General features: G+C 31.5%; 2 protein-coding genes across 2 annotated transcripts in view; one reads left to right on the top strand and one right to left on the bottom strand.

Moving 5' to 3' along the window:
- LOC123715223 (alpha-2Da adrenergic receptor) overlaps positions 1–20453 on the bottom strand; it is a 161181-nt gene that overhangs the window by 5191 nt on the left and 135537 nt on the right. Inside the window, exon 3 of the mRNA XM_045670156.1 lies at positions 373–522. Within this exon, the coding sequence (XP_045526112.1) occupies positions 373–522 (150 nt within the window). The remainder of the gene's footprint in view (positions 1–372; positions 523–20453) is intronic.
- LOC123715233 (ommochrome-binding protein-like) lies at positions 18088–19375 on the top strand. Its single transcript, XM_045670167.1, has 2 exons — positions 18088–18172; positions 18514–19375. The coding sequence occupies exons 1-2, from the start codon at positions 18160–18162 to the stop codon at positions 19362–19364; spliced, it is 864 nt and encodes a 287-aa protein (XP_045526123.1). The 5' UTR covers positions 18088–18159; the 3' UTR covers positions 19365–19375.

The following is a 20453-nucleotide window of genomic DNA, read 5'->3' as shown; positions in this document are numbered from 1 at the left end:
GCGAAGTGCGAACTGCAGAAACAGTTCTTAGCTTAAATAGAACCAATCTCAAAACAATGATAGGGACAATTACGGGCCATTGTCACCATTATTGGTGACATCTTTGTGTCCTAGGCGCGTCACAGCCCCTTGTGCAGAGGCTCTGAAGTGCCCAGGAGACTTCTGTGGTTCTGGAAGGAGCTAGGCCGGCTAAATTAGCCGGGACTATACGCACAACGGACCATTTATGAGTCTAAGTGCGGAAAATGAGTCCACCAACTATAACCATTATCATAACATAAGGACAAGACAATTATCCTGTCAACAAGGGTCATATACGCTAAAACACGTCGCAAAATTCGATCTTATTGTACAAATAATTATAAAACTCACAGATCTTGGTCTTGGATTCTTCCTGATCCCTCGTCTCGCCCTAGCTTTGGCAGCGAAGTATATCCTGATATACACGAACACCATGATGCAGGACGGGATGTAAAAGCTGCCCAGTGCAGAATATACCACATAGCCGATGTCATCTGACACCTGGAACGAAGGAAACAATAATTTAAGCAGGAGTAACAAGAGGCATATCATACCATATATGTTATTCATATATTAAACGTATTGTATTTAAATTGGTTTAATTATCTCTGATAAAAAATAACATATACACATGAAATATTCAGCTCTTAGGATTATACATACGTAAACAAAACATAAAATTCAGCTAAACTTTTATATTATAAACAATATATTAATAATCTTTTTTAATATAAACAGCAAAAGTATAAACTAAATAAATAAAGTTTGATTTTTCAATAATTTTTATCCAACACAAAAACGCTTCTACGATTCACTTAAACGGACGTCCTTTCTGTCATTTAATCAAAAGTTTAGGATTCGTTAAAAATCTATTCTCAATATTTGAACGAATTTTAATTAAACGGAATTGCGGTGTTCATTGTTAAGAGACGACCCTTCGAGTGCTCATTTCAGATACGGGCCATTCTAGACGTCTTTGTTACACGACATTAAATCCATGTTACGACACGACGCTCATACCTCTCAATGTTATAAGGTTTTAAGAAAAATCGAGGGGAAATCACATATTCTATAATTTTATACAGCATTATGCGTAATGGTATACATAAGGTTTATTTCAAAATAATTATCATTTATGGCTTCAACGAAGTTCAAGTATACTCATCTATAGGAACCGATAGATATTTGAGTTGTAGATAAAAAAATCTCAAAGCTTTCGTTTAAACTTAGGCAGTTCTTAACCTCTTTAAATTATTCTATAACTATAAAGAATGCTTGAAAGAACATGTAGTGCAAATGGTATGACCCTTGATCACAGCTACACAATGCAATGCTGTTCAAACTTAAATTGAACCCCATTACATTGTGTTAAAGTCCATTTTTGTTTGATAATGGAGGAGTGAAATTTTTATATGGATTTTCCCATTACTTCAATGATCCAAACGCAGGGCAGTAAGTGAAAACGTGACCTCTGTATACTCGAAATTGTTCTGGGAATGACGTTGGAAGTACAGGGACGGATTCTTGATGTTTAGGGCAACTTCTTATCGATTAGGCACACATATGTTTAGTTAGTATTGTATATAATAATATGACGCATAAAGCTAACATATGTTAGCTCATAAAATTATGAGTCTCTACTATGATCAGTTGTAACTACATATTTTACGTGTATGTTACATTGAATGCATGATCCCTTCCTATGTGCTATTACTTGCTGTTGAATGTTTTAGACCGAAAAAACATTAACGTTTGCTAGGCAAAGAAAAAAGCCATGTCATGCCTTAAATAAAAATTATCTGGAACAAATCTAAGGGATCAAGATCAACACAAGCGTATAACACAGATTAGATAAATGCATGTTACATATTATGAATATTAAATATTTCAAATATATAATAGTTTACCAAGTTTAAATATGCCCTCATATTACCAATGTTGTTAGTAGTTTAAACCATTGCGTTTTAACAAAGACTATGAACAGGAATGTAATGATTGGGGCTCCCAAAATTCAAAGATCGAGCCGTCCCCCAAATAGTAGCTACTCAAAAACGTACATTACTCGGTAATAGGCTTGAAGAACAAAAACCCTTGACATGTTTTGTGTGAAAAGGGCCATCATTAAGGGTACTTTTTCTAAATAACACGCGTGAACTGTTTCATGTGCATCGAATTGTTTATTATTTCATTTGTCAAACTTATGTATAGCTCTACTCATTTTTACGCTATACGAATTATAGTTCAATAATAATGTTATTAATGAATTTAATATATAGAAAAACAAGAACATAACACTTGTTCTTAATATGTATGGTATTCTCGGTATATAGGTAAATTATAAATTTAAACATAGTCAACCTCCTGCCTATTCTACCTAGCTTTGTTAGCTACGCCTTTGTCTATGAAAAGCTAACGTAACCAGCCAGGTTACATCACACATTTAAAAACAAAATTCTGCTACACATAATAGTTAAAAGATGGACGGATTATGTATGCACCGCAACTGAAAAGCAAGTAAAGTGCCTCGTGATAAAAAAATCAATTATTTATATATGAAATTAAATACATTAATCCAATTAAATTGTTGGCATTGGAATATTGTATTAGTTTCTGATTGGTTTGGCCATATAAAATGGATGGATAAACGCACTTGCTAGCTTTCTGGCAATGTGAGTGTCCATGGTGGTATCACTAAACATCAGGTGAGCTCCTTCCCGTTTACCTTTTTACCATATAAAAAATGGGCGGTTAGTTGGTAGAATATACAAGGCAACCGTGGATGGTAAAATCCAGTAGGGCATTCCTTGTCGTACATACCTGGACCGAAGTCTAGAGGACCGAAGGAGGTACTAGAGAAGGGACATGTTATAAGTACCCATAACCATCGAGCATTCGTGGTTATTCTCATTAAAGTCGATTAAGCGGGAGGTATATCAGGATTATAACAAATAGATATCCGTGGTCTCTATTCGGGAAAAAGGCGAGATAATATAAATAAATAAAATTCCAACTTTGTTTTTACCACGAAGCTACTACGCTACGGCTGCTACGGCGTAGAGCTACGTTGTATATCAAAGTAATATACAATCCTATTATACGGAAAATGTAGTAAAAAGAAACAGAGTCTTAAATATAACAACAAATATAAAAGTTAGTTCGCTCTCTTCCAACTTTGTACTTAACAGTTCGTACTACAACCACTTAAAATTGCCCTACGACAACGGTTAAATTGAACTACTAAGTACAAGTACATTCCCACAGGGAGGCAACTTTGAACCAAAGTAATTGTGTATTTACATGTTAATTACAAGAAGCGTGCAAGTGCGTTATAACTCATTAACTCACTCTGGTCTGAATTAAACTTAGGCTCCCGGGACCAGACGAGATTGAAGCAATTCCGTTGCGTCTCGTGGGACGGGAAAGAAGGTTTTTGGTAGTTTTACTACGTGTTCCATTTAGGTCTCTGTTGAGTAGTTAAACGCATGGAAATAATTGCGGTACGAATCAGAGAAATAAATCGTAGAACCTATTTAAATACCTCTTTTTAATACCCATAAGAAAATGGTTTTGGTTTTTTATTGATCTTCGCGGCTATTAATACGAGAAAGTTGAATTGTTTCACCGGGTATCAAATTCAGGATCTTCGATATATGTGTTAGATTTGAAATTATAGAGGTTTTTGGATATTAATGTAAAAATACTCAGGTAATCCGTGATTTGAAATTCATAGGTCACCGATCCGAGTTAGGAAAATAATTTTGAAGTAAGCATAAATATATTTTTTTAAACAACTTTCCATGATCCACATTCTCAAAAAATACTGACAATTATCGACGAATTTTGACAGGTGTGACTTCTAGCAAAAATACAGTACATAAAAAATTAAAGAATGTAAAGTGCTTTAAAGATATAATCGTAATGTAAAATACAGATCTTTATTAATGCTGAATGGATGATAAAACTTTTAATATTTCCGCTTGAATGACGGGATCGTATGAAAACGTCATTCCAGAATTACCTTTGTCAATTCTCATTAAAAGTCAATTAATGGCTACCTTAAACATCAAACATTAATTTACTAACGTTACTAATTAATGGCCCTCATTATTAATGTAATTATTTATTATGAGTAGCTCGTGATTTAAAATTACGTTAACTACATTCTAAACGTGAAAATCAAAACCACAATCAAAATGAATCTTGTTTTGACTTGCGTTACAAAAACCTAATATTAAAAATATTCTATCTATTGTTCTATTTTTTTTATTATTGTTACATTTCAGTAATTTACAATTGGCCATAAATGACATCCGTTCCAATTTTAATTAATTTCATTTATTAACTCTGGCCATATATAAAGTGTTCGCGAATTTGAGAAATAAGATTTAACAACTGTGGGAACACAGCTGCCAACATAATCACAATATGGCGTCTGTCAAAATATATGTTTTAAGTTTTTGTTAGTTTGTATTTGAAGTGTTTAAGTGAATTTTTATAGTATTATTTATTATATGTTATAGTGTTTTTATTTTGTGATGCACTCGATACGACATCTACAACATAGAGAATATACTTTACTACGCGCTATTAACGGCGCGCCTTGGACTAATATTGTGTACGCACTGATGTCTTTCAAGTCTACGAGTTAAAATTTCTAATCAATTTGTCTAATTTATCGTTAGTATTATACACGATACCGTCTGCGTGTATTAAAAGCTCACAAAATATCACTTATTCAAATGGGTCATATTATGAACACTTCTTAATTTACACTTACCGCCATTTACTACAATCAAGAATTGGTAAAAGTTCAGTTAAAGTTGGTTAAAGTCTCCGCTATATTTAATCTTTTGTTGATTTTGGAGCTGCTCTGCAAATCACCTCTGTGATAACGAATCAGGCCGGTTTAGTAAAGAGATATATAAATCAATCATTTTAAAATATTATAAACAATATTTGACCCAGTACCTACTATATTTTCTCGGCTGTGCACCAATGGATTTTCTTTCTATTGTCCCATTCTGCCCATTTAACATTCGCTCGCGCGGTGAAGGAAAACATCGTGCTTGCCTAAGACCCAAAAAGTCGACGGCGTGCGTCAGGCACAGAAGGCTGATCACCTACTTGCCTATTAGTTTAACAAATGATCACGAAACAGATATAGAAATCTGAGGCCAAGACTTTAAAAGGTTGTAGCGCCATTGATTGATTTTAATTTTACCTACTATATTTTAAGGAAAAACTAAAATCTGCGATTTAAGAAAGTATTCTCCACAGACTATAACCGTAAACGTAAATGACAGAAATAAAAGTGGACAGCAGTAATACCGTTTTATTTGTAACGAAACGTTTTTATAGCAACGTAAACTCTCTGTTAGTAACGGATTAAGCATTCTCTTTTCTTTGTTACATTTGCGCTTAATAAAAAACGGGGATAAAGATTGTGGTACACCATGAATTAGTTTCTGATTTTTATGGGGCTGCACTAGGTTACGTCTACATAAAACATTTTATTTGGTTTATTTTTGTCACATTTTATTAAACATCAGATCATAGGATTCAGGAGCCATATCTGAAAATACCAATTGGTCATCAGCCTATCGCATCAAGAAATCATCAGACATCGCTGGAAGGTCGCCGTGGACAAGGGCTTGCTCGAGCTAATAGTGGCTGTTTATCAAGCAGCCAAAGAACGTCGAAATATGCGTTCATTTGTCTCGCGAGTCCACGCCACACTTTGAGTAGTAAAGAAGTACGTTTAAGCATTAATAAATTATAACAAAAGTGAATAAAGAAAATGCACAAATTAATTCAATGTAAATTATGTATATATATATATATATATATATATATATATATATATATATATATATATATAAACTCCTTCGAATTTAAAAAAGATGTTTAAATTTAAAAAGCCAAAATTATTGGTTCATAATAAAAAATGGCATAAGTATCGCGACATGTGATAGTAGAACAACAGTTATATTTTATATAGATTTACAAAAATAATGAAGTTAGAAAAAATATCACAGAAAATGTGATACTAGACGAAATATTTTGCATCGGGTCTCGTATAAATAGTATACACCAGTAAATGTTAAAATATTAATTTTACTAGGTGTCTTCGCCGAATTGACTTCATAAGCCTTAATGAACACCCGGTGTTTCTCAATCTTTATATAAACTATAGAATCCAGGTCAACCAAATAAGAGTGGACAGACAGACTTAAGGACTGGCACAAAGCGATATTATGCACTCCACTGGCTCCCAATTAAATTAACTGAGCGAAGTTAGATTAAAAACCTGAAAATTACATAAATCTTTGTAAGTTTTCTTGAATTCTCCACAGGGATTAAGGTACTTTTTCAATGATTCTAAAAAATTACAGTCCTCAAATTTTATTTCTTAAAGCTTTCGTATATAAAACCGATATTTAGTATATATATAGGTTTTATAGAATCAGACCCTAAATGTGACGATTCTTATTTATTTTACATTATTTTAAATACAGATCACACCTCACACCTCTATAAAACCAAAAAAATATCTCCGTTCATAACAACGCAAATAACAAACACACTTTCGTATTTATTATTCTATTTCTTAAAGGCTTTTTCAATTCGATATTTAAAAGTAGTTCATTGACATTTTAGCTTTAGAACACTTTTCAATATTAAAACAATATTATTTTACGCTTATCGTACTGGTGATATATCTCTAATGAAGGAAACGCGCACGTCCGTGATCCGGGTATATCCGGCTCTTAGAGCCAGCAGTGTCCAAGCCAAGGTCAATGCCCCCATCGGGCTTTGGGCTAATTACAAATCTTGCTTCGATCAGCTTTAACGTGAATACTTTAAGGTCCTTTTAAAAAGTTTAGGCTGCCACAGTATAAAACATTAATTTTTAAACTAAATAATTTATTTGAGGAAGTTCTTTTCTACGAACTTGACCAGATAACGCGTAATCCCTTCAATGGCGAGCACGCTAGGCTAACACCTAAATAACTTGGAGACGTATGACGAACATATTCACAGGTAAGGTGGTTATACATTGTATGACATTTATATCGAAATATAACAACTTAGTTTAGATTTACACCAGATGAACAAGTAACTTCGTGTGTAATACTGTTTCGCTATCTATGATTCCTCAACTTCTTTAATCAAACTTAGCATCTTGTGCGAGTGTTACATTGTGAATAGAACGAACATCTAGAACAAAGTAAATAACCTGACTTGTTATTATATAGTTTTATAAATAATTTAAAATGTAGAACTATTTCCTCCTCATCGAATAAGTATCGCAATACAGCGAAGAAATGCTACCAGCTTAAAGGTACCACCAAACTTTTTAAATTTGTTTTTTTTTTATATTGAGTATGTAGGTTAAGAAAATTTTAAAAACTTGATAGATAATATACAATTAAATTGCTTGAGTATGATTTGTCACCCCATTTTGTAAAAATCTATTAAATACATTTGTATAAAAATTTAGTGCAATTCGTAAAAAAATTGCATAATACTATTTAAACATATACTTATGAAGAATTTTATTTATTTCACGACATAATTTCTCTCTGTATCTCATAAATTTCCATACATGATATCAAAACACAATTTCTTTCGAGCTAATTACTTGATAAAGATCGCCGCAATCTAAAATTGAATGTAAACAGAATACGTAAAGTAATTTAATAAATTTCTTTTATAATAGATATAAATTTACTGGATAAGAACGAAACGGAAAGTAATGGTTATTTGGAAGAGATATTTTAGGTTAGGTTATTTTAGATATGTATAAAAATATCAAACGTTTTCTTTAATATAAATATATTCTTTACCTAATTCCCCGACTATATTGTCGTCGGTAACTGTAACTTATATATATGTATCACTTAAGTAAATAGCATTTGTAAGTAGAATTATTAAGTGAGGTATTAGCTGTTTCAATTTCGAAACTTTTACGTGTGATTATTTTTAATATTGTCGAATACTACACGTTTCATTATTCTTCTTAATAAACACAAATTATATATATATATATATATATATATATATATATATATATAATTATATATATATATATATATATATATATATATATATATATATAAACTTATAGGTTCGGCCGTTCATTTACTACGACGTTCGCCTGTTATGCCTTTGTCCTCTGCATTTCCTAGAAAGTCCCGAGTTTAGTACAAAAATACAATTCACAACTTTCGATCTTAATTATATATGATTGTATAGTGTAAACCGATGTAGTTAAAAATTAAAAATTAAAAATATTAAGGTTACCTCTCAAACCTTTATATCCACGTAATTAATTATTAGGTAGTTTTCCTATTAAAGGTTCCTAAACGAAAGGGAGGTGTTATTTTTCAATTACGCGAAAGACGTGAATGCAATGTGAATGGTTAAAGAAATCGGAAATTTTCATTCTATTAGAATGATATGTATATGAAAAATTAGTTTATATATATATACATTGAAATATATATATTTCAATAATTAACAAGTGATTTCTTCCAGATATGAGTACAGGGCAAGAAATTCATAACTACATTAACAAAAAAAATAACATCTAAATAATATCACATTGAAGAAATTGCACATATATATCGTCTACGTCTAATGACGTCACCCTAAAACGCTGGGCAAAGCCGAATAAAATATTTATTATAAGAATAATACAAAGAAAATTACTTGTAATATGAATTGAATTTTAATATTGACAGTATGTTTTCTTTCAAAAGTGCCTAAAACAAAATTACGACTTTATATTAAGTATGAATAATAATACCGCCCGTTTCCTAACTACATTTTTAAGGTAGAACAACAAGAAGCCTTATTATCCTTTATTTAATTTTCCGTCAAGATTACCCCGAAATCCCATTTCCTATGAAAACAGATCGCAATTACTTGGGTAAACCGCGTAACACAATTGTCATAACATTCGATACATTTTACCTTGTTACTGGGATTTTTATTAAATTATGTATTGAGATATGAGAATTACTTAGAGACTATTTGCTTCCGGTTTCATTTTGACCGTTTACAAAACCGGATACTGAAATATTCGTTCTTTTTTTAAATGTCTAAATACTGTTGTTACGTTGTTATAGTTTGAAAACTATTAGGTTATATATGAAATTGACGTATTTCGTACTGGCCACTTTAATCACGATGTTCTCCTCTTTGGTAAGGAATTCCAAATTCAAAATTCAAACAGCTATTTACTCATGTATTTGTGCTTCGATGACCGTCATTCATTTGTTTTTTTCTGTTTGCGTCACTCATTTTACAAAATGGAAAACTTAAAGTATCGCATTATTTACGAGTACGAGTTTCGCCGTGGCACCTAGTGCTGCGGAAACGACTCGAAGGGTGAATGATGTGTTTGGCGGTCATGTTGCAAAAGAAAACACAGTTCGTTTTTGGTTCCCACGTTTTCGTTCTGGAAATTTCGACCTGCAAAACAAGCCCCCTGGACGGCCTGAGACCCAAGTTGATAATGAAGTATTGAAGGCTATTGTGGAAGTGGATCCATCGCAAACCACGTCCGAGTTAGCTGCAGGCTGCGGTGTTAGTGATAAAACTGTTTTAATTCACTTAAAGCAAATTGGAAAGATTAAAAAGCTTGAAAGGTGGGTACCTCACGAATTGACTGAAGCAAACCGGCAAACGCGCGTCGACTGCTGCGTTACATTACTGAACCGGCACAATAATGAAGGTATTTTAAACCGAATCATTACCTGTGATGAAAAATGGATTCTTTACGATAATCGGAAGCGCTCAGCGCAATGGTTGGATCCTGGCCAGCCAGCCAAATCCTACCCCAAGCGAAAATTAACCCCAAAAAAGTTACTTATAAGCGTTTGGTGGACTAGTGCCGGTATTGTTCATTGCAGTTTTCTCAAATCTGGCCAGACTATTACGGCTGAAGTCTATTGTCAGCAATTGCAAACCATGATGGAAAAGCTAGCGGCTAAACAACCTAGGCTGGTCAATCGCTCCACGCCACTGCTACTTCATGACAACGCTAGACCACACACTGCACAACAGACGGCTACCAAATTAGAAGAGCTTCAATTGGAATGTCTAAGACATCGTCCGTACTCCCCGGACCTTGCTCCAACAGATTACCATTTTTTTCGAAATTTGGACAACTTCTTGCAAGGAAAAAATTTAACTCTGATGGGGCAGTCCAAATCGCCTTCACAGATTTTATTGATTCCCGTCCGACTGGTTTTTTTAGTAAAGGGATCAATGAACTACCTATGAGATGGCAAAAGTGCATAGAAAACAATGGTTCCTACTTTGATTAATTAAATATATTATATTTAAAAATATTCGACTTTTTGTTTCTCCCATAAAAAACGCCAATTTCATATGTAAGGACCTAATATTACGCTACTCACTAACTAGTACAAGACTACACGAAGAAAGAAAATTCTCAGTAAAATTTAAGCGATAATATGTTTCAAACTGTGCGTTTTGTAATATTATTGAAGTAGCAACTTTTATGTTATGCTATGTTAAGTATTCCTGTTTTAGGACAATGAGCAGGATTTTATACGTTTTGAACAAAACATCGAATAATTCTGTTTTATTAATTATGCCGTAATTTTTTTTGAATTCTTTATTATATCACAAACTAATTTTGAAACAAATTGATTCAATGATTATTATTCGAATATCAGACGAAGCATTTTACATAATTAAATTTAATGTTTTTCCGACACACACACAATAATAGCAAGTACATTAGGATAAGTGAGTGTTAAAAATTGGCGCCATGCATCACGTTACATCGGCAACCTTTTTTGCTTTTAGTAGTTTAGGGTTGCTCTGTAGTATCGATAAAGGAGATTTTTTAATTATACTTGTTAACAATCAAGTTAATTTACAGACAATAAATTATCTTAACCGAAGGTGCGTATACTATAACCATGAGTGATCGATTAATTAGACATTTTTAATTAGAAAAATTTAAGGTCTACCTTTGATACAAATGTAACGTACATTTGGAATTCCAGCACTTCTTAAAATTTTACATACTAATATTTTTGGCAGTTTGCAATAATTTGTCAATAACAAGACTTTATATAAAATCTATAATACTATATAAAGAAATAAGTATCGTAATACTATAAGTATAAAAGTGCTGCCAGAGGGACCAAACTGTTTTAATTATATATTCATCAATTTTTAATAATAGCTATTATGATTACTAGGTAAGTTAAGAATATCGTAGTTATAGTAAATTTATGTGTTTAAAATAGATAGAAATATAATGACAGAAAATAACATTAAAATTAAATAAATGTTGTGTTAAAGTGTAAAAACAGTTTTAAGGTTTTATTCTATTTATTTTAAAAGTGAAGTAACATATTTTGTTTTACAATATTACATTTGAGGTATCGATAAAAAATAGATCCTCCCTAGCCTTCTATAACAATTTATTTGGCAAATGTGCTGCTGAGAAATACGGACTTTCACAAAACCCTCTACAAAACATTATAAATCTACTAAATACTTTATTAAAACTTTAAGAAGTTTACGTAATGTTACTTCAAGAATCTTTTAGGTTAATAATACGAAACTAAGACGTATCAAAAATAAGGTTAATATTTGGTATCTGTCATTCCCTAATGGGATATAGAGATCTGCATGTCTTTCATATATTTCTTCTAACCTGAACACACGTTTTACTGATTCAACCCGAAATCTCCGATAACTCGAAGTCCAAAGTATAATCAAATCAGCTCAAAGCATTTTGGAATCGTCATGTTTTTCGTCGTTTATTAGTTTAAGTATTTATAACCGGTGTGAAAAGAACTGTTTTCAGAGACGAGTCAAATAAAAACCTGGTAGCAAATATTACTAAATTATATAAAAGGTGAAACAGAATAATTAAGCAAAAATGTTATAAAGCGGCGATCTAATGTATGTTACTAGTATAAAGTAATTATTATTTATTGAGGTAACACTATTATCAATGACTCGCGACGACCAAAGCCGCACAAATTGTAAAGATTATGTATGTCTTCAAACAAAATCACAAGAAGTAATTGTAAAATTCATTAGTAATATTAGTGATAATAGTTTGAGAAAAATAATATACAACTATTTTTGATTACTATTTTAAAACAATATAATATAATGACATGACGTTTGGCATGACCCATTTTAAGTTCACGCAGCAAAGGGATAAATTGTAAATTCAGTTTGCATAATCTGTGTTTGTAGCACAGATAATTAATAAATTATGAATCAGCTCGTTGACAGACGCTCTCCAATTCTTGTTTTCGTAAAAGCGAGTATGACGTCATGAATTACAAGTGAGATTTTTAAAGTGCCAAATAGTGAACAAAATTTAATGTTAATTAAAACAGTAGTAATTAGAATTTTATTCACGATGTTTGTTCATTCGACCAAAGTCCAACGGATATGGATGGCTTATCATTTTTAAATACTTGGAAATTTTTAATTATAATTATACAACTTCTACTGGCTTTTAATTAGTTATATTACTTTAATTCCAATAATTCATTATTCATAATAATTAAATATTTCATTTTTTTATATGGTCGCGCACCGCAATGTCCTAATTATCTTTGGTAATGTGAAGAAATGTCCCGTATTACGTTACTAGTCTACGTAACTATCTAATTGCATAATGAAAAACAATATCTAAAAAATATGAAAACTTGTGAGCACTTATATTTTTGAAGATCAAGAAAAATATTAAAGCAAATTTGTTTCAGAGAAACGTCACTAAAACTCTCTAGGACCTTAGAAAAAATGTCTGGTAGGCGTCAGGTCAGACATTTGCCAACAAATGGAGGATATTCACATTCATTCGTACGTTCCGACAAAACGTTTCGCCATTGAATAAGATTTACTGGAAGGACTGGACGTGCGCGTTGTGACAAACATGTAAACCATTCAAGGATTAAGCTTAAAGGGCGTATGGGTATTTGTAAATTACTGGAAAATAGCCGCTGTCTTTGGAATACTGTCAGTTTCAGTAATGGGTTGACTTTGATTCTAATTCTGTACAGGCTTTGTTCGAATCGAATGAGGCGTGGATCAAGGGTTTTTATAAATGAGGTTAATTAAATTTTTCACTGTCTCCTTTGAACCTAAATTTGTCATATATAAGGATGTGACCTTTGGATTTACGTTTGCGATTCTAATTCATGCTCGGATTTTTCTCTATCGTGTATGGTATGAGCTAAAAGCTAATTTATAGACTTAAAAATCAAGTACGTGTGTTAGGAACAGAATGCTAACAATTCGTCCCAGGAAAACACTAAATAGAAAAATGGGTACACCTCGTCTCCCCACTGTCAAACTATTTGCAAAATGTCACTTTCTTAAAACAACATACCCAATTTAATGTCAGTATGATTAGGTTGTCTCTATAAAATACGGCTTACGTGTATATCTCTACCAAGATACATATTCTGTGGCACAACTCTAGGGTTGTCACAAAATACAAAAAAGGTCCCTTTAAAAATATTTAAAGAGAGGAAATGAGAGACGGAGCAAACACATTTCCTTCGTTTCCATTGTTCAGTTTCTATTTGATTTGGACAATTGCCGGGAAACTGGCACCAATTATGTAAGGGAAACATTTAAATTTATATTTTTGAATTAATTCAGTGCTCTTAACATTAAAGAAAAATTGGATTTTTAATGTTTTAGTAGGTAAAATTTGAATATGCGCAAATTTTCTGGTATCTTGTAACTTACCTTATTCTAGCTCTATTCAGCTATTTTATATAAAAGTAAAATATTGTAAGTTTTTCATGAAATAGATATATGTGTGTGATGTGTATGTATTATAGATCTTTTGTAGGGTTCAAACTATGGAATTAATCCATCTTTACGTGAAATAAGTCGTATAGGTTATTTTTCAATTAGAAACAGAGCTTTATTTTTTTAATTGTAGAAGAATGATGTGTATCATACAGTGTGATACAGTATATTGTACAGTACAGTATACACTGTAAAGTGTACAATAACAATTACAGTGTATATAGATTCTTCATACGAATTAAGTTTTCTATAAGAATTGGTAAAAAACTCATGAATATAATAAGCCTTATTTCGCAATACAATATTTTAATAATATGCCCCTGGTTGAATGCAAAGGTGATCCCGAAAGCGTTTGAGTGCAGTATGGTAAGCAGCCGAGGTGATTTTAGTTTATTGCTTTCCCGGCTTTGCAATTGCTTAAGAACGTATATATATACCATGGCAACGTTGTTTTATTATAAATTATGAATTCGTTAAATGCCTTTAAAAATTTAATTCGAATTAAATCAAGGTGCATTTATAGCGTGGGCGAGTATTTAGACCATAAGTTTGACACCAATTGTAAATAACGTAGATTTGATATTATTTATTTATTGAACTTATTTATTTATTACAGAAATACATACATTATCCGGACAGACTATGCCAATACGATAATGTCAAGAAACATTAAATAATTAAAATATAATAGAATACGTATATAATAATTATTAAACACAACTTACACAATATCGCTACTGTGAATTCACTCTGCGAACATATAAATATATCTATTGTGTCGGAGACAACATTCAGTAGTCGCAACGTCCTGGATAACGGGGATCTGTGCAACAGAATGGTTCTTGTCCTTGGTATCGCAAATAACCTATTCCTTCGCCGTCGCACATATCCCATAGGTACTAAGGAACCCAGTTCTTGGAGTAAATACACTTGGGTTGCACACTACACCCCACAAGACTTTCATTACGTAGTAGACCAAGTAAGTCCCGTCTGGTTTCCAATTTATTGTACCCCATCCCTAAGACAAATAATGTTGGGTACATTAAAGCATAGTAGGGGTAAACGCCATACAGTCTGTTATAGAGGTGTCGTGTTATTCTATTTTGGTATTCTGTATGCGCTCCAACTTAAGGCAGTTAATGTTCTTATTGTATGACATAGTAAAAATTGACATTTGCATGCCTTTTTATCGTCCTTTTGATTTAATTGTATAACTATCTTGGCAAATACACGATTTATTATTATTATTAAAAATTTAAAAGTAATTTATAGATATCTATCCAAATATGGTAATTTTTAACTCAGACTTTAAAAAATCCCTTTAAAAAAATACCGACTATATCTTATTCTAATTCTACGCGTACAAAGTCGCACGGATCAAACGAGTAATTTAGATTTTTTGCTTCAAAGCGTTTTTTCTAAAACTCTTATATTGAGACAAGTTTCAAGATCCTTTGTAATAAAGCCTCTTTTCTCTTAAACTTAAACAAAGAAGTGCTAAGGGACACTTTATTTTGGCGGGCAATTTACGAAATGGAGGGAAAAGTTTCGCTATTACCCAGGTGGCTAAATATTTAGGTTTAAAAAGTTTTTTATAAGTACTACCGTCCTTTGCTTCGCACTCGCGGGGGCTGCCTCAATAATACAAATTTAATGATAAAATTTGTTACGAATACAAAATTGATGGAATGTCAAGCTCAAGTACTTAAAAAGTCTTAATTTGTAAGCCAGAAATAGTTGATATTGTGTGTATCACTCTGATGAATCTAGAAAGTAAAACACTCTCTGGACTTGATCACAGTACATTCATAAAAAGTATATTGAAATTTACAATACAGACGAGTCTTTAGAATATACTTACGACCAGCTAGAATTTGTTTAAATGTTTAGTGTCATCATAAGGTTCATAATGGAGCTTTTGCCTTAACCCAGTTTCTATTAAGTGAAAAGATAATATTGTGGTTCATAATAAATATTTTGGTAAAGAAGTTTTCGACTTGAATATACTTAAATATTGTACAGGATTCTTTTTATTGAGATTGGAATAATTGATATATATGTGTACGTACCCTATCAACAGCCTGTTTTAATTATGTTTGATAATTTTATATTTTAATTTGTCTTAAGTAGGAATATAACTGGTCTACTAATTTACCAATATAAACAATAAACAAATACCTACTGAAATGTGTCTGCCCCGTACCAGCCAGCCAGTCAATACTATATGCGATGAATATATATATATATATATATATATATATATATATATTTATAAAGTTAGATTTTTGAAATGTATGTCATTATAAATGTATAGTGAACGGATACCATATATCTTGACTGTTTGAATGAATTTCTGAATTATAAAAATAAACTCGTGTTGCCTGTCCATTGTAAACTTTAATAACAAATTATTGTTTATTTAAAAATGCATTCTTCATTGGAATAACATTCTATTTTATTAGCATTATCAAGCAAGATTCAATACGTAGTGCAATAAACTTTTAGTTATTAAGGAAATTAACCGATGAACAAGTGTTTAATTTACTTACCGAGAGTTTGAAATATCGCAGATTCGATTTATGTAAAAGATAATGTCTGGAAATAGAAGTGTAAAATACATGTGAATAAAGTTTTATTTATATTTCTATAAATCATTTTATAGGTAAAGTATTTTATAATTAATATAGTATTTCAAATAAGTCTCACTAGAAAACGTTGTGTCCCAGTGAAATCTATGGATTAAAAATTAAAATAGATCATAAAATAAATCCATAAAAAAGGTGTAAAATGAGCGCTTTAAAACTACCCCTATTAAAATTTAATGGTCTTAGCACTGCTAGCTATATAACTTTTGCATTTTATTTCAGCACAAATGAAGAAATGTGATGCGAAACAGAGGACCGCGTAAAACGAATTTCGCTCGACATTCTAATTTCCTCGCGAAACATAAACAGGGATTCCGACAAAAACTTCTGCTCCCTATATAAAAGTAAATTAAACGCTATAAAATGTTATTGCTACTACTGTTCGTTGCGCTCAACTCGGCAGAAAAAAATAACGTTAATGAAACAGTAACTTGCGACGGCGTCGTTTTCCATCAAGTGTATTATGATCGACAGATTCTCATAAAAAACTTGGGACGACCCTACAATTTAGTTATGCATAAATATTCGAGGACGCTTTTCTTTAGTCAGACGGTGCAAAATAAAAGAGGAGTTGACTTCGAAATTAAAGCGTGTGATCTCAGCATAATAAAAGATGATAAAAACCCAGAATGTTCTATTATTAAAGGAGTTCCAGGAGGCTATGCTATTGCTTATGACGCTGGTAATGACGATTTATATTTTGGCGGGCATGATGGAATATATAAATACGATTTTCCAAGTAAACAAGCAAAATTCTTCTCGGAGAAAGGTAAATCCATTTGGGGACTGTTTATCCGAAGAAACTTTTACTTTATAGAGTACCCATCACAAAAACTGTATGTGTACTATAATGATCGTTTTGTTGAGGTAGCAGAAGCTGTAAATATTGAGGTAGATATTTTCTTTAAATCAAAACTGGGTGAAGTTTATTTTGCAAATAAAACTGCATTGTATAAAGTTGAAAAACTAACTAAGCATCCAATAGTTCTCAGTGATAATATTATCGTGAGGCAGATAGCAGATGATACGTTTGGAGATGTATATATTTGTGCTTCAGATGGAGTGTACCTTGAAGATAAACCTCATCGTAGAGTTAAGAAAGTAGCTGACATAGAAAAAGCATTTGGTTTGACTTTTGATGAAAGAGATAACGTAATGTATTCAGACGAAGAAACAATATTTAGATTACTTCCTAGCAATAAAAGTAAAACTTGTTGGTATGATTATAATATTGGTGACGAAGACGATAGACTAAAAGATTATGTAATCATTTAACAGAATGTAAGGCTACTTTATACGACATCATACTGTTATTCTAGAAAATGCGAAAGTTTATATAACATGAATGATGATGATGATGATTAATGAATACAGTTATTGATTTTTTAAGCGCTTTATTGTTTAATTTTTTAAATCCAATAAAACATTTGACACATAATGTTAATACACAATAGGCCCCCACGGGACGTCATTAAAATGCACAATGTAGATTGTTATCATTTTGTTACCAAAATATTTATGAAATCAATACGTTATAATTTAATCGTCAAATGAACATCAGTGATTATCTCATACCAATACAGTTCGCGTGACTGAAAACATCTGTTTATAATTGATTAATTTTCATCTCAATTATTATTTCAATTAAGCCATGTGAAACATGAATGTCATGGGTATGTGCTTTTGAAGGATTAATTATTTTTTTAATATGAATGGGCTAATTGTTTTGTGATTTTAATTCAATTCATACATTTTGTTAATGGAAATATTTTGACATTCGTATGGAAGAGTTATATTAATATAATTGAATATAGAAAAACATTTTTTCATGTATCTTTACGCACAATATATGCCACCAGAATATTTCCGGTCAATGTCTTAATATTTAGTATATGCATTCTCTTTTTGTTTATGTGCATATCTTCTTCTGCTGGTGGTATACATCCCTGATGAATTCCCCGACGAATATCATATCTGTTTATAACGAATTTAATGAAACGTTATTTATTTTCAGACCTACAACTGATATCATTTTTATTACTATTATCATACTTAAGCGATTGTTTATCCAACAAAGAATGTAATATAATAAAATTTGAGGGTAAATGGTACAATAAAGAAGTTCTCTGGTCACACGTTGGAAGGGCATTTAATCTCAACGTCCATAGACACAGCAATACTCTTCTCTTTAGTTTTTCGGTTTCAGATACATATTCTGACGTTAATTTCCAACTGGCTTATTACAATATTGATACGAAAGATTACTCAGTTATTGCGGGGATTGCAGATGGCTGCGCTGTGGCTATAGATCAAAAGAATGATGATATATACCTGGGTGGAAGTGATGGGATATACAAGTTCAATATGATAACAACTATAGCTGATTTCTATAAACAAAAGGGAATAAATATCTGGGGTCTCTTTTATAAGCGGAATCTATTCTATATTAACTATCCAGATCAACAATTGTTTATGAGGGTGGACGATAAATTTGCTAAAGTGAAAGAGTTCGAAAAATTTCAAATTGATTACTTTTATGTTAGTAATGATAATGAAATAATATTTTCGAATAAGACTGGACTATATAAATATAATGCTGCAACAGGAATCGCTAATGTTATTAAGGAGTCAATATCTGTAAGACAGATTTCAGAAGACAGTTATGGAGACATGTATATCTGTTCAAATGTTGGTTTATATAAGTTCCGAAAAGGTATATTGATAAAAATCTTAGATATGAAAAACATACATGGTGTCGCTTTTGATAGAGATAATACATTAGTATTGTCGACTCAACAATCGGTTTTTAGATTAGTTCCAAGTAATACTAGTTGCATAAAGGATACCGAAGAGGAAAAATGGTAATCACTGCTAATTATACTAATTACAAATAAATAATTTTTCAAAAAATTGTCTTATTATATATACTTTTAATGCCAAATAAATTATAACTGTATACGAGTAATAGTTAAAGTACAGAATAAAATAATTATGTATGGATCTGTGTGTAAACCATTTACAGATTGCCATAGTTACGTAAAATAAAACTAATTCTTCAAATTTTTATCTACATTATACTCATTTTTGCTATGAAATTTCTATTATATTTTACTGCGTGTGTGCGATTAAGAAATAAATAAATCTTCCGCGAACGGTTTTATTGGAGAAAACCAAAATTTGATTAGATCTTTAATATCAATAGACTATTCACTATTCATGCACTTATAAAATAAAGGAGCCTCAAGAAATATCTCGAGTATATCCTTTGTAATTTTGCAGCAAGGAAGTGACGTTGTTATATTTTTCTATAGGTAGTGCCCGCAAAAGATCGCTAGAAAGTGATGAGCCGCTCATACCCTTAAATATTAAAAAAATATGCTAGTTAAAAAGTAGGTATTATTAATTTAATATTGCGTAGCAAAATGCGGCATCAATTTTAAACGATAAATAATTAAATTCACGTTTTTCGCCACGTACGTCACCGGACCATGTAGCCGCGTATTAATCAAGCATTTATCGGTTATATGTATTCAAAAGGCTGAAATAAAGCCGAAAAACGTTGTTAATTTAGCTTTCAATTATACGTGGCATGTCGGGGGATGAAATTTTAAAAAATATCACCTGCTTTAAAGCTCGGGGCGAGTTAAAAATCTTCTTGTTACGAAAAATGTTCAAACATTGTCGAAATGTACGTACATTTAATTGTTCTCCGTTTTAATTGATTCACTGTTCAGGCTATTTATTTGTTGTGAACGTAATGCCATATGAGAAAGAATACTTCATTAAATTTATTGCGTTATGCCGAATGTTGCATGCATCACATATTGAATTTTTTTGTTTGTTTTTGTTCTAATTAAATAAAACTACACAAATAATATTGTATTGTTTTGATTGCTAGAAAATCGAAACGATAAGTTATAACTTAAATTCTTTGTTATAAATTGTGTTTATAGC

This window comes from Pieris brassicae, chromosome 1 (genome assembly GCF_905147105.1).
Source record: "Pieris brassicae chromosome 1, ilPieBrab1.1, whole genome shotgun sequence".
NCBI classification, from domain to species: domain Eukaryota; kingdom Metazoa; phylum Arthropoda; class Insecta; order Lepidoptera; family Pieridae; genus Pieris; species Pieris brassicae.
The sequence above is the reverse complement of the archived record's forward strand: the minus strand, read 5'-3'. Positions and strand labels throughout refer to the sequence as shown.